The sequence below is a fragment of the Calliphora vicina genome, chromosome 3, assembly GCF_958450345.1.
Source record: "Calliphora vicina chromosome 3, idCalVici1.1, whole genome shotgun sequence".
Taxonomy (NCBI): domain Eukaryota; kingdom Metazoa; phylum Arthropoda; class Insecta; order Diptera; family Calliphoridae; genus Calliphora; species Calliphora vicina.
The window spans coordinates 88,828,277-88,853,490 of NC_088782.1; the positions used below are offsets into that span (position 1 = coordinate 88,828,277).

Below are 25,214 nucleotides of genomic sequence, written 5' to 3' on the forward strand. Positions count from 1 at the left end.
TTTTACTTTGTATGGGAGGTGCCTTGCCCATTGTACCTATATAGGTCAATTGTGAATTTAAATCATCCAGGGACCCACTCAAACACACACAACAAATTTCATCGAAATCGGCCTAGCCGTTAAGGAGGAGTTCAGTTACTAACACACGTACAGAAGAATCTTTATATATGTATATAATTCCTCTGTACGTGTGTTAGTAACAGAAATCCTCATTAACGGCTGGGTAGCAGTGCGCTAATGGATCACGCAAAATTAGGTTATTCTGCGATTTGGATCGCGATCCATCAATACTGCATGCTACACGTTCAATAAATATCGCGATCAATATATATTGAACGTGTAGCAGTGCCCTTACAAATGGATCCAAATATCACAATATATATTTTCTTTCACAATACCAAATTTCTTATGAAATATCCTTCACTAGCAACACTTGTAAAATAACTCATGTTCGTTTTTTAATTTCGGTTTCACATGTATAAGAAACACACATAGACGACGCCAGCGGGCGTTCTGCAGGAGACCAATGCTTTACATCAAATATTTTAAATGGAAAAAAATTTGAAAATTTTTAGTACCGAGGGGACCAGGTCCATTCAAAATACGCCTATTTTTTTATGTAAAATTCAATTTTATGGCAAAAATTCTCAAATCGCAAATTCGATATCAAAATATAGTAACCAATTTTAGATGGCCCAATATGTTTTTAATTGTTTTGTAAAGGGTTCCGATTTCTGTTCTGTGCCGTTCTGAATGCTGTTTTATTGCAGTTAGTTTTTCCGTAAGATCGTATCAGCTTTTTTTAAAATAATAACCAAAAAACCATCTTGGTGATTTTGTTACTATTTTTAGTGTTTTTTGTATTTAGACCTTCAACATATTATTGTGAACATTTTTATAAATACATACATATATTTTTTGTTAATGATTTAATTTAAACTAATTTTTTTACATACATAGTACATACATTAATAGAAATTTATATTTGTTTTATTAAATTTCAATGTTTTTTTAAAAATTTTATATTTTTTATTCTTTTGTTAATAATAAATATTTCCCTTTCAAAAATGTTGGCACCACTGCTTTCATATTGTTGGCATTTTTGTGTATATATGATATCAGCTGTTTTAGCTGTCACTTAACGTTGCGGAGAAAATTCTGTTTTCAACAGATTCATCCGCAACAGAACGGCAACGTTACAGAAAAACTAACGACATACACAACTTTCCCTATGCTAAAAACAAAACAGCTGATTCGGAACGGAACGTACAAACTAACTAGGCCTTAACCCCGACCCTGTATCTCGTTTCTGTATTGTATGTGAGAAACATTTCATTCGAAACATTTATAAACTTCTTGTTAAACACAGGGCGAGTATTAGTAAATCGTTTACTGTGTCTGTACTTTTAATGTATTCAGTTTAAACATTACATGACTACTAGAATTTTTAATTTTTTTTCTATGTGAAAACTTCTCCCAAGTTACAGAAACGGGGTATTGGTATCAGCGTTGCCGCTTTGGACCAATTGGACTAAAAGTGGTAGATTTTATTTACAAGTACAACGATTGGTAGTTTGGTTGGTTTGTTCAATTTTTTTAATTTTTTGGTAGGAAATACAATTAATATTTTTTAAATTTAAAGATAACAAATAAAAAACATGTGTGAAATAAAATAGTTAGAAACCCTGAATATTGAACTTAACGCCGTTAAATGTATAACATCTTTGCATTTAAATGAAAAACATCAAAATCATAGTGTCAGTGCAAATTAAATGTAAACAAACACTTGTATTTCTTAAACAAAAGGCCGTAAAACAGTTATTTTTTTTTACAATTTTATTTAATAGTTAAAATATGTAGTATTTTTAGATATCTTTCAAAAACTCCAAGACTGGCAATTGATGCTGATGGAGAAAACCAAACATCAAACGGCAATGATAGAAAATAAATATGAATAAAATATCTATAATTTTACTTTTTTGTAGTGAATAAAGTTGCAAAACGAAGCGGAAATTTAGGAGTGAGTGGATTCAACTTTTTGATTGGTTGCAAGTGAAATATGGAAGCTGTTTTTGCATTGTATGTTTCAAAACAATATTAAATCACTGCTCCCACATAAATAATGCTGCTGCAGAACGAAAACATAATTTATGACAAACCCTAATATAATAGCAACTTAACGAGATATTTAAAAATCGATTATTTTCGAATTTATTCACAATTAAGTGAATTCGCTCATTTTCACAATATTTTACTTTTTTGTTTGATATACATAAAATTGAGTAGGTATGGTTCTTCTTTCGATTGGCTGAATTTTGAAAAAAAAAATATTTTTCATATAAAAATATCCAATTTTTTTGTTTTATAAAAATCATGAAAAATCGAAATCGGCAGAAATTGTTCAGATTTATTGCATTATGTCAAACCCACATGTAATAGCAACAAAATGATTTTTTTGCCCTGTATAATCAAATGCTTATATTTATTTAAAATTAAATTTTTGGTAGTATAGGACAGAATTTGGTAGGTTTTAGAGTGTATGTTGGTAGGAAAAATATTTTCTTTGTGGCAACGCTGGTCTTTGGTACAACTATTTCTCATTTCTTGTTTTTTCGCTCTTACACTTATATAAGTGCAAAATGTAGTAGTATCCCAGCAGTTAAGCAAGTAGTCAATGTATCCCTTAAAGCAGGGAAAGGCAACCTATACTATTGCATTTTACGATTGTATTACCCAGCAGTTTGAAAAGTGCCAATTGGAAACCTTGCACTTGCTATATTACTACTTGCACAACTAACAACAGTGATGATGTAGAAAATGCAAAAAAAGAGAGTAGACTCACATGTTATTCTTAATAACAATTAGAGAGCAGTACAAATAAGAGCTCAGTGGTTTAGTGGTTAGAGCATTTGACTAGAAAACGAGTGGTTATGTGTTCAACCCCGCTCTCAGAAAAATTTATTTTTTCTTTATATACACAAAAATGCCAACAATATGAAAGCAGTGGTGCCAACATTTTTGAAAGGGAAATATTTATTATTAACAAAAGAATAAAAAATATAAAATTTTTAAAAAAACATTGAAATTTAATAAAACAAATATAAATTAAAAAAATTAGTTTAAATTAAATCATTAACAAAAAATATATGTATGTATTTATAAAAATGTTCACAATAATATGTTGAAGGTCTAAATACAAAAAACACTAAAAATAGTAACAAAATCACCAAGATGGTTTTTTGGTTATTATTTTAAAAAAAGCTGATACGATCTTACGGAAAAACTAACTGCAATAAAACAGCATTCAGAACGGCACAGAACAGAAATCGGAACCCTTTACAAAACAATTAAAAACATATTGGGCCATCTAAAATTGGTTACTATATTTTGATATCGAATATGCGATTTGAGAATTTTTGCCATAAAATTGAATTTTACATAAAAAAATAGGCGTATTTTGAATGGACCTGGTCCCCTCGGTACTAAAAATTTTCAAATTTTTTCCATTTAAAATATTTTATGTAAAGCATTGGTCTCCTGCAGAACGCCCGCTGGCGTCGTCTATGTGTGTTTCTTATACATGTGAAACCGAAATTAAAAAACGAACATGAGTTATTTTACAAGTGTTGCTAGTGAACAGCAAATGCTGGAGTATTTTCACTACAGAATTTAATAGTGAAGTGTTATGCAGAGTGTGCCAATCGGCCACTTGCAATGACATCCCCGTGTTAAATTCACCAGTCAATAACGTTGTGAGTGGGTTGAAAATTCACTAGTAGTAGTTCTTAGTGGCCAACGAATTCGACGTGGCGGAACTAGTGCAATGAACTGCAGGGTAGTTATACACTCTCTCCGCTCTCACCACGAATCGGTGTTGCCAGTAAACTTTCGACTCTTTTCCCCAATTAAAAATGTAAAATCTCATATTGTTCATCATACATCTTTAAAAGTTGGGACATTTTTATTTTTCACTGGCAACGCTGATTTTTAAATTGTGCGATAAAAAAACGATACACAACCTGCTTGTTTGAGTTCTCAAGCTAGACCAGCGAAATGCAAACTCACACCACTACAGTTTTTAGATATTGTAGTTGTATGAGTTGAGAATTATTCTCTGGCAAAAACAAAAACAACTAGCTGAAATAATGAAATAAACAAGCATAAAAGCGTAACACAACCTGCTTCTATCAATGCTCATGCGAGACTGACTGTTTTTATACAATGTGTGTGCTTGCGTACATGTGAAAATAAAAACAAGAGAGCTCATTTGAGAGCTCATTGCATTTCGCTGAGCTAGACCAAAGTAAATTAATAAAGTAGCGACAGTACTACAACAAATACAACATTTACAAAAACCACAAGCAATTTTGTTTTTGGTTTAAGGTCTGAGCTGTCAAAGTTGCCTGTTGTTGTTTTTGCTTTTGGGCTTGTTGTATTTTTCGCCACAGCAACCACAAGTGAATTGACAGATCAGACCAAAGTAAAAAAAATAGTCAGCTGTTCTACTGAGTCTACTTTATCAATTTACTTTGAGCTAGACTGATTAAAAGCAGTGTTGCCAACGATTGTATATAAAAAGGCGCACAAAAAATTAAAAAACGCGTAAAAAAGGGTATTTTTTGAGCTTAAAAAGGGTAAAAAGGCACTACCGTTTTTTAGTAAGAAAAATCGTTTATAAAACTTTTATTTTTTATTATTCTTTATTTGATAAGTAAATATTATGGTTAAACTAATAAAATATAGTTACAAAACAAAAGAAAACAATTCATATTATATAGTATAGTTTATAAAATTAAGATTTATAATTAAAACAAATTTAAGTACATTGGTATACGATCCTTATACAAAATTCCTTATTAAAAAAGTTTTATATAATGTTACTTAAATCTTCAACAAATATTATATATATTTTTGAAGTGACCGGTCCATCAACAAATATTTTTTTATTAACACAAATATCAATAATAATGCAAACAAATACATACATACTTGTCAATATAAAGACTTTTGTGTATTATAAAAAATATGTATATGTATAGATATATACACAAGCACACATATAAGTTAATTAAATTGTTTAAATTATTCAAAGATTCTTATTTTTTATTTTATATGCATGTACATTTATTATATGTATGTATATTTTTTATTATTTTGCAAACGCTGCACAGTGGGGGATCTGAAAAAAAAAAGTGGAAATAAATCTGTAACTTCTAAACGAATACCCCGATTTTAATAAATTTCCCATGGCTATAGATGAGGTGTCGATAAGTTTAAGTTTTGAATTTGGGCTTAAACAACCAAGGGGGGGCCGAGCCACAATGCCCCAAAGTGGGGCACCTCGGGTATATCAAAAATTAAAAATGATGCCAAATTTTTGTTTGCGATCCGATTTGAAAGATTTTTATATATATGGAATGTACTAGACGAGATCTACAAAGAGATCTTTTCCGCTAGTCTCATTACTCACAGTAATTAGCTTCATCTTGCAGTGTTCACCGGTATTTGGTTATGCAGCAGTCGGCAAGGCAGTGCAATAAATTGTATTACAAAACGGCAAGATTTTATAATTTTCAGTTTGTTGTTGATTTTGAATCCATAAATTTGACTAGCGGAAAAGAAAAGATATACATATTATATATCAGCGTGTAGAAAATTATGTCCTCTTTTCAAAAATGTACAAAATTTTTAAGAATTAAAAAAATTATTGAAGACTTTTTTCAAAAATATGCGAATAAAAAATTATAGCTGATTTTTTTGGAAAATTTAAAATTTTTAAATGCAATAAAAGTTTTGTTTATGAATCGTTTTTAATGAAATTTTACACTTATATAGAAACGTTCGATGCAAATCCAAAAGTGAAAAAGATATTTGTGAATTGTTAATGACAATTCCACAATTCCCAAAAAACTTTCCAAAAATCCCAAAATTGGGATTTTTTGATTTTTGGATCTATTGAAGGTACCAAGCTTGGGGCTATGAAATCCCTTTGCATGATATTGAAGAACAGATTGGGACATACAAAACTGGTCTTAATTTTCTGAAAGCAGCTATGCGATTTTAGAATATGTTGTCTAAAGTTGAAATTTACATAAAAAATAGGTCTACTTCGGAAGGCTCTGGACCACGCTTTTTATATATTTTCCGAAATGTTATCTTTCAGAAAAATATAAACACATTATTTATTTTTTCTCATTTTCTGTATAATTTAAATGTAGGTACTTTTTTCGAAAAAAAATGGCGAAAAAACGATTTTTTATTTTTTTTAAGTTTGAATGCACATAACTTTTGACTCAGTAGATATTTTTTAACAATTCGTTCTTAAGATTATTTGTTGTTAATTCAAAAAAAGATACTTCAAGAAAATCGGGAAAGAATTGGATCCGTTATTAGCAAAATGGCAGACCAAGGTAGGCAAAAAAAATAAAATTTTACTTTTCAAATGCGAATAACTCGTAAACTATAAGAGATAATATATGGCTAAAGCAATGTTTTTTGTAGATCTCGTCTAGTACATTCCATATATATAAAAATCGGATCGCAAACAAAAATTTGGCATCATTTTTAATTTTTGATATACCCGAGGTGGCCCACTTTGGGGCATTGTGGCTCGGCCCCCTCTTGGTTGTTTAAGCCCAAATGCAAAACTTAAACTTATCGACACCTCCTCTATAGCCATGGGAAATTTTATTAAAATCGGGCTATTCGTTTAGAAGTTACAGATTTATTTCCACTTTTTTTTCCAGATCCCCCACTGTGCGCTGTTGTTTTTCATTTCTTCTTTGTATCACATTTTAAAGTACCGTTGGTTTTTCTGAAGATGCCACACAGCATTTCTTTAAATTTTTTTAGTAAGCTACCATATGTTGTTGTAAATTTTACACTTAAAAAAAAGCACTGAAAGCACTGTAATGAAATTTGAAAAGCACCATAAAGTGCCTTCCCGTAAAAAGGCACAATAAGAAAAAATTTACGCGTATGACGTTTCATAAAGCACCATAAATAGCGCGAAAAGCACTAAGTTGGCAACACTGATTAAAAGTTGTTTATTTCTCTACAATGCGTGTGCACACGTACGTAAGAGAAGAGTAAATGAAAAACGCGGCGCCCATGTTTTGCCTTTCCCTGCCTTAACCTTCGCTTTACCAAAGGTTTTTTTATGTACATGGTTTACCAATACCCACCCGGGTGACACTACACTTCTATAAATATATGCGACGAACGAAATTTTAAAAAATTGAAAAAACCTTATAAAAAGTTTAAAATGGTTCTATTAAATTCTATAGAACTCTAGAATTTGTTCAGTGAGTACAAATTTCATTTAAATCGAAACAAAATTAAAAAAAATATTAAACCAATAAAATCGATGTGGTCACCCGGGTGGGTATTGGTAAAGCGAAGGTTAAAGACAGTAATTGCCACAAATGTCTAATCACTTGGCTGACTCCATTTTATATATTTTGGACATTTGACACGTGTGTGCACTTTGTAGTGCAGAGAGAAGACAATTGGTTACTTTATGCATCCCAAGTAATCTAGCGTGAAGACAATTGTCACTTAAGTGTATCTAAGTAATCTAGAGTGTAGTCACTTTAAATATTTTGTGAGTAATTCGTACAAACTGGTTTTGTTACAAATTGTGTTAATATAATTCTCATACGGTTTATTTTTATTTTTGCTTAAGTATACTGATATCCCATGTAAAATATAATGAACTCAATAGTCACTTTACTGCCTCTTAGTAACCTATGGTGAAGTCACTTCAAACTTTTTTTGTACTGCACTTTATTTTACCCACCATAAGCATTGACTACTTTCGATCAGCTATCTGATAATCACATTGTAATCAAAAGGGTCAATTGACCCCCTTCTTAGGACATGCACATGTTAAAATAACTAGTCATGTAGCTGATCAAGTAACCAGTTACAAAGCTAGCAAGGTAACTGACGCTATGTAACCAATATGTGAATCCAATGCGTTGCCTACTTTGGTCCAGCTATTAGACAGTCCCATTGTAATCAAAAAGAGACAATTGATCCCCTGCCTAGGACATGCCCGTGTTAAAATGACTAGTTACGTGGCTATTGAAGTAACTAGCTCCCACCCTAAATGATGGGTAAAATCACTAGTTCGGTACTGTCTCCTAGAACTGCTAAGATATGTCTGCCGATCGCAGTTGTACAACCCTGCCAGCAATTGGAAATTATATTTTCGATATATATACTAAAATGTGTCTCTTTTGTGTCGCAAAAATGTTACTCAGCATATAAAAAACATTTTACAAAAAACAAATTACATTACTATCGAATTATGCTCACCTTAAAGTACATTTTTGTTACAAACAAAGATCCCTAAAAATTAACTTAATAGATAATATTAAAAAGTACATTATGATAAAAAAAACGATCCATTTTAGTATACAGAAGTGTCGCCAAATGGCTCATAAGCGAGCTGAAATTTTATTATTTGTCTTTATTATTTTATTATTTGTCATTGTATAATTTTGGATTTCATTTAAAATATTTATTTGAATTTATATGGCGTCCTGTGAGCCGATTATGTATTAGTTGTTGTTCCTTTTTACATTGATCTCACTGCAGTGCTTTTGTTTCGTTAAGTTGGTACCGTTAATTTTAATGTGTTATACACATAAATAACTAGTGGTCCAAACAAAATAATATTTAAAAGTAAAGTCAGTTCATAAGGGAAAAGCACTGCGGTAAGTAGATGCAATTTAATTTGTATTTCTTTTATTTTAATGTTAATCATTTTTAATAGAAATAAACGCACGCACATATACAAACGCACCGCACATTACTGCAAATTATTTAAAATTGTTTGTGTCTTTTTTGGTGTTGTTAAATTCGCCCCTTATGGACGACCATCGCAGCCAGCGATAACAAATTTTATTTCGCACTTTTTGAGCTGATATTTGCTAAATTTTTGTGCGAAGTGGTTCCTTGTATGCCGGAACAAATACAAATTAATTTGGAAATAAATAAAGTGGTTCCTTGCCTGCCGGAACATAAAATACATTTTTTAAAAATATTTAAAGTGGTTCCTTGTCTGCCGGAACAAATAAAATTAAATCTGAAATATTTTAAAGTGGTTCCCTTTCTGCCGAAACAAATAAAAATATATTTAAAACATTTTGGTGCTTATTTGCTGTGATTTTTGTGAGATTTTGTGTGCTCTTTGAGAAACGCTTGTGATTATTTGTGGTTCATAATGCATCGCTCCCCAGCAAGAAAAAGCCAGCGATTACAGTCAACAATGAGCCAGCCTAGTAGTGGTTCCTCGCCTGCCGGAACAAAAATTGTTTCTCAACAAGTGGCTCCATCGGTCGCCGGAGTTTCTTCTTTGCCTGCCAGTTCCCATGTCGCCGGAACATCTTCGACTCCCTCCGCCACTGGAGTGCCTCCACAAAACGTAAGTACCATTGACATCACAACAAATCAACCAATTGTAATTGCTCCTTCTGTCGCCGGAGTGCCTACAAGTTCCACCGCCGCCGGAACAACTTATGCCATAGCTACCACAGTTGCCAATGTTGAACATAACCAACAAAATTTTGCTGAAAATAATTTAAGCTCTTCTGCACAGCTTAATTTGGAAGGCCTTTAAAGTCAGATCAACATTCTTCAGGCCCAGTTGTTAAATGCCCAGCGAGCGTTGTCGATTGCCACAAACGCTAATTCGACGCCGGGTTCTTCAGCCGCCATGCCACAGCCATCCAATATGGCGCCGCCAGTAACGGGTACCAGCGAAGTCAACGTTGACAATTCTGCCTCAGCCAACGTTGACTGCACTGAACGTCGTACGCCATTTTCTTCGGTAAGCTGCAATGAAAATAATTTTTCGAATTTGTGTGGAAGTCAACCGTTGCCGCCAAATTTCCGATTGTCTCAAAATGGTGGTTCGTTATTGATGCATCGAAAAATTTATGATTTACCGGATTTTAGTGGCTCGCCTGAAGATTGGCCCATGTTCTCAACGGCTTTTAATCAATCGACTGCTGTTTATAATTATAATAATTTTGAAAATTGTTTAAGGCTCTAAAAAGCTTTGAAGGGTGATGCCCGTGAATGTGTGAAGTCGTTGCTGATCCATGCAGATAACGTGAGTATGGTTATGGAACAATTGTGTTTTCAATATGGTCGCCCAGAGATGCTTATTCGTTGCCAGCTACAACAAGTGAAAGAAATTTCGCCCATTAGTGAAAGTGCTGTGGATAAACTTGTGCCCTTTGCTGTTAAAGTGCGGAATCTTGCCGCCTTTTTGGAAACTGCTAATGGACAACAGCATTTAGCTAATCCAACATTAATGGAAGAATTGGTCGGAAAGCTTCCAATGAGTAAACGAATGGAGTGGGCCCGCTGTGCCTCAACAATAAAACCATACCCAACTATTTTGGATTTTAGCAAATGGCTCAAAGATGTTGCTGATTTGGTAAGAATGGTGCAAACTACAAGTGGAAATCGTCAAAATAATGAACCAAAAAGAAAAAGTTGTCCTTCATGCTGCTGATGGTCAACGTAAACAACAAGAATGCCCTATGTGCCAGGCAAATCATAAAATATTTGATTGTAGAAAATTTGGTTCGTAAGTGTGCCTAATCGTTGGAGTGAAGTGAAAAAAATGAGGTTATGTTTTTCGTGTCTGGGTAGTGGACATTCGAGTAGATTTTGCCGTTATCGAAAGACGTGTCCCGTAGATGGTTACCTAAGAAAACATAACAAATTATTACATGATGTCAAAATTAATGATGGTGGAAATAATACGCTTTCGTCTGAGTCGCCTGCTCCAAGTGGTTCCACAAATGAAAATGAGTCTGTTCTTAGCTGTGTGTCTAAAACTGCAGATAATGGTGTGTTGTTGTTCCGAGTGGTGCCAATTGTGCTTTATGGTCCCAGTAACAAAATTGAAACCTATGCGTTGTTGGATGAAGGTTCATCGGTTACTATGGTGGACAGCTCCTTGGTGAAGAAACTTGGTCTTCAGGGGCATCAAAGTCAATTGAATTTAAATTGGTATGCTGGTAAGGCATCGCAAGAAACGGCAACACTGGTTGATATGCACGTAAGTGGAATTGGTAAGCAGAGAAAATATGAATTGCGAAACGTATATGGAGTTTCAAATTTAAAATTGCCGGCTAAAAGCCCGGCAATTTTAATCATTAAATTATATAATGATGTTGTTCCCAAAGTTCTGATTGGATTGGATCATTGTCATCTGGGACTTCCTGATGAAATTGTGTCTCTGGATGAAAATGGTCCATATGCTACTAACACCCCATTAGGATGGGTCGTATTTGGGAAAATGATGGGTAAGCAATCTAGCGAAAATTTGTGTCTTTTGTCAGTTCAGCCAGAGCAAAGACTCTATGACTTAGTGGCAAATTATTTTGAAACGGAGAATTTTGGTGTGAAGTTATTGCCGGTCATAGAATCAAAGGCTGACTTACGGGCTCGGAAAATTATGAACGAAACTACAATTAAGATTGATGGTAGATTCCAAACTTGGCTCTTGTGGAGTGAAGATGATGTTGTGTTGCCTGATAGCTACTCCATGGCTCTAAATAGACTTGTTGGTATTGAGCGAAAGATGAATAGAAGTCCTGAATTTGGTGCTGCCTACAAATCCATTATGAAGGATTATTTGTCCAAGAGGTATGTACGTAAATTGTCGCCTATTGAAGCTGCTGATTTGTGCCCCAGGACTTGGTATCTACCGCATTTTGGAGTGATTAATCCTAATAAGCCAGGAAAAATTCGTTTAGTGTTTGATGCTGCCGCAACTGTTGAAGGTGTTTCCCTGAATTCTAAACTGCTAAAAGCCTCTGCCAGCAGCAATATAAGCCTCTGCCATCCGTTTTATTTAATTTTCGAGTTGGTGCTGTAGTAGTGTGTGGAGACATCAAAGAAATGTTTCACCAGGTTATTGTAGCTCCTGTAGATAGATGCTCTCAAAGATTCCTTTGGCGCGAAGACACTGGAGAACCACCTGATTCTTATGAAATGCTAGTCATGACTTTTGGTGCTGCTTGCTCGCCTTGTGTAGCCCATTATGTCAAAGAAACAAATGCCCTAAGCTATCGTGATAAATATCCTCGTGCAGTGAAGTCGATTGTTGATCATCATTATGTAGATGATTTTGTGGATAGTTTTCCGACGCCAGCAAGGGCCATTGAGATTGCCAAACAAGTGCGCGACATTCATAAATCAGCTGGGTTTGAACTACGTAATTTTTCATCGAACTCTTCTAAAGTAATTGTGGCTCTTAAAGGTACAGTGGAAAGTCCGGTGAATTTTTCCAGCGATGTCAACCAGCTACAATCAGAGAAGATACTTGGTATGTATTGGCAACCTAAAGATGATACTTTCAGGTTCAATTTGAAGTTCCACAACGTGAATGCTGATGTTATAGAAGGTATGAGGTGTCCAACAAAACTCGAGCTTTTAAGTGTGGTTATGTCTGTTTTTGATCCACTTGGTTTCCTGAGCTACTATATGATAACGGCAAAGTTACTGATGCGTGAAGTTTGTAGACACAATATACGATGGGATGATGCATTGCCCGGAGAATTAAACGAGATGTGGAATAATTGGCGCCAAGAGCTACAAAATGTCATCAATGTTAAAGTGCCTCGATTTTATTTTAGAAATGATGTTCCTTCTCGCCTTGAACTACATGTTTTTGTCGACGCTAGTGAAGATGCATTTGGTGCCGTGTCATACTAGAGGTCTATAAATGCTGATAACAAAATTGAAGTGACTTTTGTAGCTGCAAAAACTAGATGTGCTCCTCTGAAAGCGATGAGTATTCCTCGGCTCGAACTTCAGGCTGCTGTATTGGGTACTCGTTTGATGGGTACAATTTTGAAGGAACATTCCATTAAGGTATCAAGAATCGTTTGCTGGAGTGATTCAACCACGGTAGTTAGTTGGATTGGATCTGAAAGTCGAAGATATAAACCTTTTGTTGCCCATAGAATTACTGAGATTCTTGATTCTACTAGCCCAGCAGATTGGAGATGGCTGCCAACAAATCTTAATGTTGCCGATGAAACTACCAGAATGAAAAGCCAGGTTAATTTTTCAGATGATTGCCGCTGGTTTACGGGACCTAAATTTCTATACGAATATGAAGATGAATGGCCAAAAACGCAGGAAATACCTACTTGTAGCCTAGACTCTGAAGAACTTCGTCCCAAATTTGCTTTGCTGGTAAATACCCCTGTTATTTTTGAATTCGATAGATTTTCATCATATTTGAAATTAAAACGTACGATTGCCTGGGTGTTACGTTTTATAAATCGTTGCCAAAAGAAGATTGGTCCTGAAGAAGGAAATGGTTTAACTACTGCAGAGTTAAAAAGTGCTGACATTTGTCTTTGCCGTCAAGCCCAACGAGAAAAATTTAGCGCTGAAATTGAAATTATTAAAAATGAAGGTACTTTGCTCAAAAGTAGTGAGTTGTATGCCCTGACTCCATATATGGATGAAAATTCATTACTTCGAGTTTATGGTCGTGTGGATGCAGCTAGTTGGTTACCATTGGATATAAGACGTCCGATTATATTACCGTCGTTTCATCCTGTCACCGATTTGTTTGTGGCCCATGTACACGAAAAAATTAAACATCAAAATTTTGAAGCTACAGTTTGTGAAATTCGAAGATCATTTTGGATTCCCCGCCTTAGAAAAATTTTACGTAAGCGTGTTTCTAATTGTTTTATTTACAGATTTCGTCGTACATTGCCGGTGCCACCACTTATGGGTTCTTTGCCAAAAGACAGATTGACGCCATATATTCGTCCATTTTCCTACACTGGTTTGGACTATTTTGGTCCACTCATTGTAACCATTGGTCGTCGCCATGAAAAACGCTGGGTGGCCTTATTTACTTGCCTGACCATAAGAGCCATTCATTTGGAAGTCGCTTTCGATTTGTCAACCGATGCGTGTATTCTTGCCATACGCAATTTTATAAATCGACGTGGCCTGCCTACAAGACTGAGGAGCGATAATGGTACAAATTTTGTTGGTGCTGATAAAGTTGGCAAGAGGTTCATCTTGGCTCAAATTCAAGATGAACTTACATCTAAAGGTATAGACTGGCAGTTTAATTATCCACATAATCCTGCAGAAGGTGGTATATGGGAACGGATGGTCCAATGTGTAAAGCGTGTGTTGCAGTCAACTTTGAAAGAATCCGCTCCTCGTGAACACACACTGCAAAGTTTCCTGATTGAAGCGGAAAATATTGTGAATTCCCGTCCGTTGACACACTTGCCGTTGAGCCACGAAGATGAAGAACCACTAACGCCTTATCATTTTTTGTTGGGTTGCCCTAATACAACACAAACTCCTGCCGGAGCAAAAGACGAACAGCCTGTTGTACTAAAAAAGCAGTGGCGCATTTCCCGTCAGCTACGTGATCACTTCTGGAACAGGTGGATAAAGTCATATTTGCCCACGTTGACTAGACGCTCCAAATGGTGTCAACGTACGAAGCCTATTGCTATTGGTGATTTCGTTCTAATTTGCGATCCAGCCGTGTCCCGTAGAGATTGGAAACGAGGCAGAGTGGAAGAGGTGTTTAAAGGTAGAGATGGTGTTATTCGTCGTGCTGATGTACGTACTAGTACAGGAATACTAAAGCGACCTGTTTCCAAACTTGCTGTCCTTGATTTGGAGTAGTGAATCGTAGCCGATCCACGGGGTTGGGGATGTCGCCGAATGGCTCATAAGCGAACTGAAATTTTATTATTTTATTATTTGTCATTGTATAATTTTGTATTTCATTTAAAATATTTATTTGAATTTATATGGCGTCCTGTGAGCCGCCTTAATGTTTTGTTTATTTGTCTTATATACCTATTTGTTAGTGAAGATTATGTATTAGTTGTTGTTCCTTTTTACATTGATCTCACTGCAGTGCTTTTGTTTCGTTAAGTTGGTACCGTTAATTTTAATGTGTTAATACACATAAATAACTAGTGGTCCAAACAAAATAATATTTAAAAGTAAAGTCAGTTCATAAGGGAAAAGCACTGCGGTAAGTAGATGCAATTAAATTTGTATTTCTTTTATTTTAATGTTAATCATTTTTAATAGAAATAAACGCACGCACATATACAAACGCACCGCACATTACTGCAAATTATTTAAAATTGTTTGTGTCTTTTTTGGTGTTGTTAAATTCGCCCCTTATGGACGACCATCGCAGCCAGCGATAACAAGAAGAATATTATTTTTGGTCAGTGACAAATTTTACAATAACAAATTACATTAATACCGACTTTTTACTGTTTACATTTGAAAAGAAAGAAGAAGATTATGACAATACTCAGTATATTTATGAATTTTAAAATCATCGGTTGTGTTAAATAAAGAGTGTATGTTTTAACATAAGTTCAAATTAAATAGTGATAAATAAGGTTTTATTAAATAATTAGTGATTAATTTAAATTATATTTGTAATTGAAGTGTTTGTTAAAAGTGTATCAATAAATAAAGTTTTTTTAAAGGTATAGAGTTAGTGCAATAACTAGTGAATTTTTTTGTAAAAATGTAAATACGTATTCCATTTAATTAGCGAAACTTATTTTATATAATTTTTAATATTGTAATTTTTAATTAAAGTCATATTAAGTTAAGTTGTATCATTATTTTATTTATTTTTAATGTAAATAAGTATATGCATACTGTTTTCATAACTGGAATGCAATAAAATATTTCCAGAAGCAGAATTGGAAACATTATCTTCTCTCTGGACACTTTTTAGATATAAATTTAGATATAATAATACACTAAATTGATAGAATTGGTAGGTTAAAGTTACTTAAAAGAAAATACACAAAACTAATTATTACCTTAATTATATAAATTACTAGCTGTCCCTGCAAACGTTGTTTTGCCATAGCTGAAACAAAGTTTGAAGACTCCCACTATAATAGTATCCAGATATGCAATAATAAATTTTAACTTTGTATGGTAGGTGCCATGCCCATTATACATATATAGGTCAATTGTAAATCTAAACCATCCAGGGACCCACTCAAAAACAAATTTCATGGGCCCAGCCGTTAAGGAGTATTTCAGTTACTAACACACGTACAGAAGAATTATATATATAAAGATAACTAATGTGTATTAATTCTAAAATAAACCAACTAAATTAAAGAAAAAACTTTATAAGAACAAAAGTCTGTTTTCCTTTTTATTTAAAAAAAATACAATGGCCCATAATCAGACTTGGGCACTACCAATTACATTTTGTAATTAATTACAGGACCAATTACGTGTAATTGGTAATTGGCAATAACCAATTACCAATTATAAGTAATTTGTAATTGGCAAATGCCAATTGCCAATTAAATGTAATTTGTAATTGGTGAATGCCAATTACATATAATTGGTAGTTGGTTATTGCCAATTACTAATTACATGTAATTGGTATTGGGTTATTGTCAATCACAAATTACATGTAATGGGTAAAAATTAATTGAAATAGAAAGTAATTGATAAAAAATGTGTAATGATTACTTTTAAAGTATTTATTACCAAAAATGTAATTATTAAATAACTCGTACATTACACAATATACAAAAAATAAAAAACAAAATAATAGAATCCAAACATATTATTATTAGGGTGCGGATTAATATGTAAATGCATGTTTTTTCTAGTACTTCCAAATAAAATGTAGACTAATTATCTATTAGAATCGCATATTTTGCTGTAAAATGGCATTGATTTGTTAGTGCATATTTTTGCATATTTAATTATATTTAATTTCAAACTGCATATTTATGTGCATATTATCCAAGTTTTTAATAAAAAAAGAATTTTTTTTCGTCAATGGGCAACATATTTGTCGAATTTGTTATAGAAATAACTCCAAACGTTGTCGACTAACTTCTTCATTTCTATGAACAATTGAAAATTATCATTTCAAAACATTTCGCTTCAAAAAAGTTTAGAGTTATATTGTTTCATTACAATTTGCAATTTCAATTTTTAAAAGATTTCGTTATTGAACGATTTTGTAACTTCACATAGATACAAAGTTTTACCGCAGTCATTTCCCAGCAGTTCTATGAGACTAGTAATTTTACCTATCATTTAGGATGACAACTAGTTACATAACTAGCAGAGGGTTAATTGATCCTTTGTATTACATAGAGATGAATGCAATACTTAGATTACTTAGATGATATAATTTATAGATTATATAAGGATAAGCTAATTTGTTATTAATTGTTGAAATACTTATGTAAAATCTCATAATTTGTGAATTGTAAACTTGAAAAATTTGAATAAAGGAAAAAATATATAATATAATAAAAAAAAAAAAAAAAAAAGATGCATTTAAGTGACAATTGTCATTACGCTAGATTACATGGGATGCATAAAGTAACTAATTGACATCTCTCTGCAATACAAATAGCACATACGTGTCAAATGACCCAAAATATATCAATTGGAGTCAATCAAGTCATCAAACATTAGTCTATAAGGGATAGATTTACTACTTTCTTAACTGCTGGGTTATTACTTACAGCTCGATCAAAATATTGACGATTTTAAAATACAATTTTCTGAAAATAAGTGTATTCTCTTAATTGAGGCTTTGCGATAAGGTAATAAATCTGAACAATTTCTGCCGTTTTCGATTTTTTTTAAAACAAACTAATTTGCTAAATTTGTTATTATAACTCCTAAACTACTGAGCCGATTAAAACGCAATAAATAGCGTATTAAAGGTTATGTAACTTTAAACGTTTCTAAGTTTATTTTTATAATATCGGACTAATACTTTTTGAGTTATCATAAATTATGTGGAGAAACGTCTAAAAAAATTCCCGATTTTACAAAAAAAAACTTTTCCATAGAATTTAAAGTTTGGACCATAACTACTGGAACCACAATACATCAAAATTGTGTAGTGGTTTAAAAAGCCTCTAATTTTTTCGATTTTGTTGTCTGTGTTATATAAAATATACAATTTATGAAAGCTTAATTCTTTGCCTTTAGGTACTAAAGTACTAGGACCTAACCTAAACAGTTTTTTTCAAAATAACTCAAAATTTTGAGGGTGTTTCAAAATCTTTTAAAACGGTTTTAGTATGGCCTAACTTAGCCCTAACAACCCCCATTAGGCCGATTTTCAAGTTCTGATAAAAAGTGTTATTTTGTAGCAGAGTGTTATTATTTAATGTTGTTTAGAAATTTAGAAAAAAATTTAAATGTAATTACCTTTTATGTAATTAGAATTACTTTTTTATCAATTACTTGCAATTACTTTACCAATTACCAATTATATGTAATTGGTAATTGCCATTTACCAATTACTAATTACAGTAATTGGTAATTGATAAAAGCCAATTATCAATTACTTGTAATTGGTATTTGTTGGTTGCCAATTACAAAATGTAATTGGATTTGTAATTGGCAAATTTCAATTACTAATTGCTAGTAATTGGTAATTTGTATTTTTCAATTACCAATTACATGTAATGTAATTGGTAATTGAAAAGTAATTGGCAACGCCCAAGTCTGTCCATAATCATAGTCAAACACTAAAGTCGGTTCTTTTTAAAAACAACTTTAAATTAAAAACCCGCTTTATATTATTTCCCAACTATAGTCAAAATTAAAGTGGGGCATATTCATAAATCATAACTAAAGTCGGAACTAGTAAAACAGAAAATAAAAAAATAGTTCATAGATAGTTGTAGATCTTATTCACAATTCATAACTAGCTTAGTTACTGCTTTGACATATAGAGAAAACAAAATATCGATAATATTTACAGTATATTAATTAAAAGGCTTATAAAGCTATTAAGAGACTATTTTTGTTCTCTAAAAGTACATAAAAAATTTATAGTTATAGTTTGTATGTAAATCAATTAAAATAAGGCTATGTAGAATGAAATTTTTCAATAGAATGTTGTTGACAAAAAAAAAACACATCTCTAGATTATTTTCTTTTTGTATACATGTATTAAAATGAAATCAATCAGCTGTTTTTTTTGAATGTATTAGTAGTTGGCATTTAGTTATAACTTTACCCATGATTAAGTAACTAATTGTGCTGAAAGTAACCAATTGTGAATAACTTAAATAGGTACTTAAAAAAGTTAATACTTGGTGATCCTTTATGAATATGCGCCAGTATGTTTTAAATTGAACCGACTTTAACTGGGTGCCACCTCAAATGTAGAAAATGCTTTCATACAATATACAACAAAATACTGACAAGTGGCACCGCTGAACAGCTGACATAGAAAATTAAAACAAAAACCAAAAAAGGTAAGCAATAAAAGTAACCGGGACAACTAAAGAAAAAAAGTTTTTTGTGGTGGAAAAATGGAAAAGATTAATATCATATTTAGAATATTTTGGTACTAATTTTATTGATAACTGTTCAATAATTGCAAAATCTCTGCCAAATTCTTGTAACTTAATTTTTTTTACTTTTTGCAGAAGTATTTTACATGGCGACGAACAGCTGATGCTGTTGTTAAATGAGTTAATAATAGCTTCAGAATGTTTTATATTTACAGTCGACTTTAACGTCAAAAATATACTTTAATTTGTCTATGGTAGACCTAAAGTCCACTCTTAAGTAAAGACGACTTTATTTCTATTAAAATATACTTTATTTCTGACTATGATTATGGGCCAATTTTGTTTGTAACTGACACATCAAAGCGAATTCATAAAAGGTGGTGTCAGTTCTACAAAAACAACGACTGGTCTTAACAAATGTCAAAAAACCAAAATGAAAAATTAAACAAATAAGTATTTAAAGTTATTATAGTGTAGATAATTAAATATTGAAGGCTTTACTTATTTATTATTTTTAAACAATAAATATTTTGTTAATAAGCTTAGAATATGTAGATATTTAAATATAAAAACAAGCTTTGACAGTTGTTAGAAACAAAAAGCGAAAAAAAAATGGTTTGACTGACTCCACCTTGAATAAATTCGCCTTGTGACACATGAATGTCTAAATTTCACCAAGTGACAATGTGCCTTAAAATTGCAAAAGAAATATGATTGCACTGGTTATTGTAAATTAATCAGATTGTGTAATTTTGACAACATGTGCTTCATCTGTAACCATCAACTTGATAACCGCCACATCATCCACATTATATAATTATCGACCACATCGTATACAACTATATATCAATCTCACCTAAGCTCAACAACACGTTTTTTTTGCCGTAATATAAGTCAACTTTACATCATCAAGCTCCGGCTACATGTAGCTTCAACATAAAAACCAACCAGTTCCGGAATTATTAGAATTATCAGGATTATTATAGTTTTTCTTACAAGTAAGGTTATTATATTAAAATTAAGCAATTTATATATTACATATTTCAACTTTTATTAAATTTATATTAAAGTTTCACAGTTTGCACGATATTTTGTGCAGGTAAGTTAAAAGGGCAGTTAACATCAGTTAACTTACCTGTTCTTTGATGCTCATAGGTGCATTTAAGTTTACTGCCCAAAAAAGCAGCTAATGGCAAATAATTTACATGAAGTTTTGTGATGTTTCCCTTTAAAAATAACGACAAATTTGGTATTTTAGCTACTTTTAAAATTATTAAGAAGTTTACAACACAATTTTTTATTCAATATCGTATTTTTCTTATTTTGTTTTGATTTAATTTTATATTAAGCAGCTAAATGAAATTTTTTCATGAAGGCCAGTTATAATAGCTTCCAAAAGTATTATGCACTAACCTTAAATGTGCAGGTATGAACAATGCACTTAAATTAACGAATTTGTATGGAGTTTGGTAAATAAATATACAAAACACTAGTTTTGTGCACTTATATGCAAAATGCTCTTAAGTGAAAGGCAGGTAAGTCAAAACTACTGTATACATAAAATAATTGTTTTAAGTATTAGTGTCCTTTTTTTAAGTATTATCGGAAATTGCATATGAATTATTATAATAAAACTGAATTGAAATGAATTTCGCCTAATCTAATTTTTTTCCACAGATACGAAGGTTAATCAGAATGTTTGGTATGAGTAATCAGTGAAAGATTCTAAGGAAAGGGGTAATAAAAATAAAAAAGCGAGTGTTTATGTTACCATAGGCGTAGTCATCATTGGGAGGGAAAAAGTACACTCTAGATGACATTAACATCACGTCATCTTACTGCCGGTATTTTTCTTCATTTTCAATTTGAAAATTTGTCTGTGTCACACAAAATTATTATTAATATTTTTTTGCACTTTTGATGTTTATATGTGGCAACTACTAATGGCATGGATTTAATATTCTATGTTTACGCGTCGATGAATCTTGGGTCAAGAACTACGCCACTGAGGGCAGAGCTAGCCAAAATATTTAATGTATGTACATGCGATTGACTTTAAGTTTTAAGAAATTTATCGAGTAATTATAAAACGCGCGTAACACGCTTTTGCATTAAATTCTCTTTACGGATCATATAAAAATTGTATATAGTCCCGAAGAAAATTTTTTTACAAAGAAAAAATAGGCCTTTTTGGGAAAAACCTTAAAAATACGGCACTTTTTACATGTTCCAACTTACCAAGTTATTTTTATTTAGCATTATATCGCCAATATAGGCCCGCCACATCTAAAAAACCATAAAAAGATCGAGCAAAATTAAAAAAAAATAAATAAACCTAAATATCTCTTTAACTAATAGAGATAACCTAACATCTAACCGTAGATCTTCTTAAGCACTATTTATATTTAAAATTTCAGCTCATTCGGATCATAAATGGATTTTTGGCAATTTTTTAAAAAAATTGAGAACCGTGGTGACCAACTTTGTGGGGCAACGCACTGGCCCCCATTAGCATTTTTTCAGCTATTAAGAATTTATTTTCATAATATTCTAAATGTTAAAATCTTGACATAAAATTTATCTTGAAGTATAAAAACCTGTTAAAATGTATTAAAAAGAATTAAATTTCATACATACTTCTGTTCATATTTTTTTAAAAAAAGTTAAAAACATGACGTCTGTAATAAACTTTTTTTTAGCATTTTGGTTATTTTTTCAATCAAACTTGGTTACAAATATTTGAAGGTTGTGGCAACACTGGTCATATGAGAACTCATTATAAACATTTATTTTACCATTTACCGTATATTTTAACAAAAACAAATTGCCTGTTGTTTTTGCATTGTTGTATTTGTTGCCGGGACGCACTCACCTTGTTAATAACCCTTGGTTGATTTCAACATACAGACGGACATGTCTATATCGACTCCGCTATCTATAACTATTAGGCTTGACGTACTGTTTTCAGCAGTACGCGTACTTTTTTTTAGTTTTTGTACTTTTAACTGCATAACCCCTAAAGAAGTACGCAAATGTACTTCTTTTTAGTATCTGTACTTCTTTTTGTACTTTTTTTCTACCTTTTTTGTACTTTCACCATAATTTTATAGAGGTAAACTTAAACAACAAATTTGAACAACAGCAGGATGAAAATTTCTATGGGTTTTTAGCCTAACGTATATGTAGCAGTTGCAATAATCAGCAAGATTATCTTTTTAAGAAACGCTGAGCAGAGTTTTTACCGAATATAAGTACTTATATAAAATGGAAAGCGAGTTAATAATAAAAACAATCTTTGAATACAGTTGTACTGAGTTTTTCAATTTTTTAAAAACCGAAAAAGGTAAAAATTAATTTGTACAACAAATACAAAAAAGTGAAAAATATTTATAATTTATTTAAATGTATCAGTAAATTTTAAAGTCAATAATTTTCAAAAATTAAAAATGTATATATGTACAGTGCCGGACTTAAATATTCACACAGCATTCAGATTTATCTTTAATCGTCAATATTTTTTAAACGAAGGACCCAACATTTGTACGGATTTCAACAAAAATATTTATTTACATATAACTTATGGAAATATATGGAAAAACTAAACATAAGGTGGCACATTTCAGAAAAATAATTATCTAATGTTTCGAAGTTCGATTTTAAGGGGGACAAAAATATTCACACAGTTTCTAATTTTTAATAGGAAAATAGTTTTTTTTAATAGTTTAATATTTTGTGGAGTAGCCTATCTTTTTAATGACTTCTTTTAATCGTCTTGGCATTGAATCGATAAAGTTATTTTTTTATAATAAATAGAAATATGTAGTTATGATCTCTTTTTTTTATGTTCTTCATTGTTACTGTTGCGAACTATTTTTTGTTAGTTTTTATTTATTGAATTAAATAAATTTTGAAAATAAACAATTGTACTTCTTTTTACTCAATTGTACTGCTTTTTTAACTTCGATGTAAGTTTTTTGACAATTTCAAATCTGGCAAGCCTAATAACGATCCAAAATATATATACTTTATGGGGTCGCAAATGAAAAATGTAGATATTACAAACGGTAATACGCTAAGCAATAAAACCAACATACATCCAAACATACGTTTTGTTGTATAAAAACCAACAACGCCAATCGAAACAAAACACAAAAAAAAAATACGCAAAGCAATGAAACCAACACATATCCAAATATACCTTTTGTTGCTTTTTTGTCAAAAAAAAAACAAAATAACCAAAGCAATGAAACCAACACCCTTCCAAACATACGTTTTGTTGCTTTTTTGTCAAAGCATGCAATAATTGTCTTTTTTTGATGAAATTTTCAGAGGTTGTCTCGGATTTTTGGTCATATCTTCGTTATTTATAGACGGATTTTGCTGATTTTCAATAGCAAACTTCTCGAAAGCATGTCTGACAGAATTATTGAAGATTTGAATCCCGAAGATATCTGGGGTCTTCAGAAAATTGATTTCAACTAACAGACGGACATGGCTATATCGACTCCGCTATCTATAAGGATCCAGAATATATATACTTTATAGGGTCGGAAATGAAAAATGTAGAAATTACAAACGGAATGACAAACTTATATATACCCTTCTTACGAAGGTGAAGGGTATAATAAGCAGAAATATTAAAAAATTGCAAACAAATATTTGAAAGCAGAAATAAAAGTTTTGAATTTATAATAAAGAAATATTTTGTATCTTACCTAGTATTTCTACCGTATGAACTTGATCTCTATTTTCTTGATCTCCCAGTTGGCAGATGTAATCACCGGCATCCTGAGTCTTTACGCCATTAATTTGTAGGTTATAATCTCCAACTATTTTAAACCTAACATCTCTTGTTATTTTTAAATGGCCGGCTGTTAAAACTGATGATCCTTTTCTCCACAATAGCACAAATGATCCCAAATTTTGAACTTTGCAAGGAAGTTCAATTGTTTCTCCGACAATTACTTTATACAAATGACCTCGTGATAAAAATTTTGGAGCAACAGAAGGTGTTTCATTATCAGTTCCAACATACGATCCGTCTGTATGGGATTCTGAAAAAATATATGTTATGTTTAAAATTGTTTAAATATCATGAATACAACTAAAGAACACTGAATAAATAAGGTGAAATTTGGCCTTCCGAAATCTAAGATCCATCATATATGTATATTATTGATCGCCATAAAATTCTACGTCCTTCTATGTAAAACCCTCACTTCCAAAATACACAACCAGTGTTACCTTGCCATATGGTTGTAGGCGTTCATGCTAGTGTTTTGAGAAGTAAAGATTTTTTTTTTTTTTTAAAAAATGTTTTTGGGATATTTTTCCAGTTTTTCCAAGTTTTTTATATACTACGTTTATACGTAGCCTATTCGCAAATAAAAATTATTTGCAATTAACTAACTCACTGTTTATATGTCACATTAGTTACGGAAAATTCTTCTTTTTATGAGATGCCGGATGGTAAAATGTAATTATTTGGTAGCTCTTTTATTGAATACAATATGATACATTTTTTATTTTTTTAAATGTAAAAATTATAGAATCAAAAATTCTTGTCCGTCTTGCAATCCAATTAATTCAAAAACGCAATGAAATATTTAAAAAACGTCTTAATAAACTAAAAGCGTTAAAACATATGGCAATGCTTAATATCTTATTTGCAAATAGTGTCGTTAATCAGGAATTGTTTTCGTGAGTTATGCCATGTTTCCACGGCAGTCTGAATTACTTAATTCGCGTTTTGAATTACGATTGCGAATCAACCTGTTTACACGACAACATTCGTAATTCAGTTTGACATTTATTTATTTCTTCTTCTTGTTTTTTTCTTCTGTTTACTTGTTT

At 31.8% G+C, this 25,214-nt stretch overlaps 1 protein-coding gene across 1 annotated transcript in view; it reads right to left on the reverse strand.

Moving 5' to 3' along the window:
• The window catches only part of LOC135955616 (limbic system-associated membrane protein), a 303,077-nt gene extending 278,556 nt beyond the window's left edge, over positions 1–24,521 (reverse strand). The window contains exons 1-2 of the mRNA XM_065505973.1: positions 24,467–24,521; positions 24,077–24,415 (exon numbers count right to left, since the gene is read on the reverse strand). Of these exons, the coding sequence (XP_065362045.1) occupies positions 24,077–24,415; positions 24,467–24,521 (394 nt within the window). The remainder of the gene's footprint in view (positions 1–24,076; positions 24,416–24,466) is intronic.
• Between the last annotated feature and the right edge of the window lie 693 nt (positions 24,522–25,214).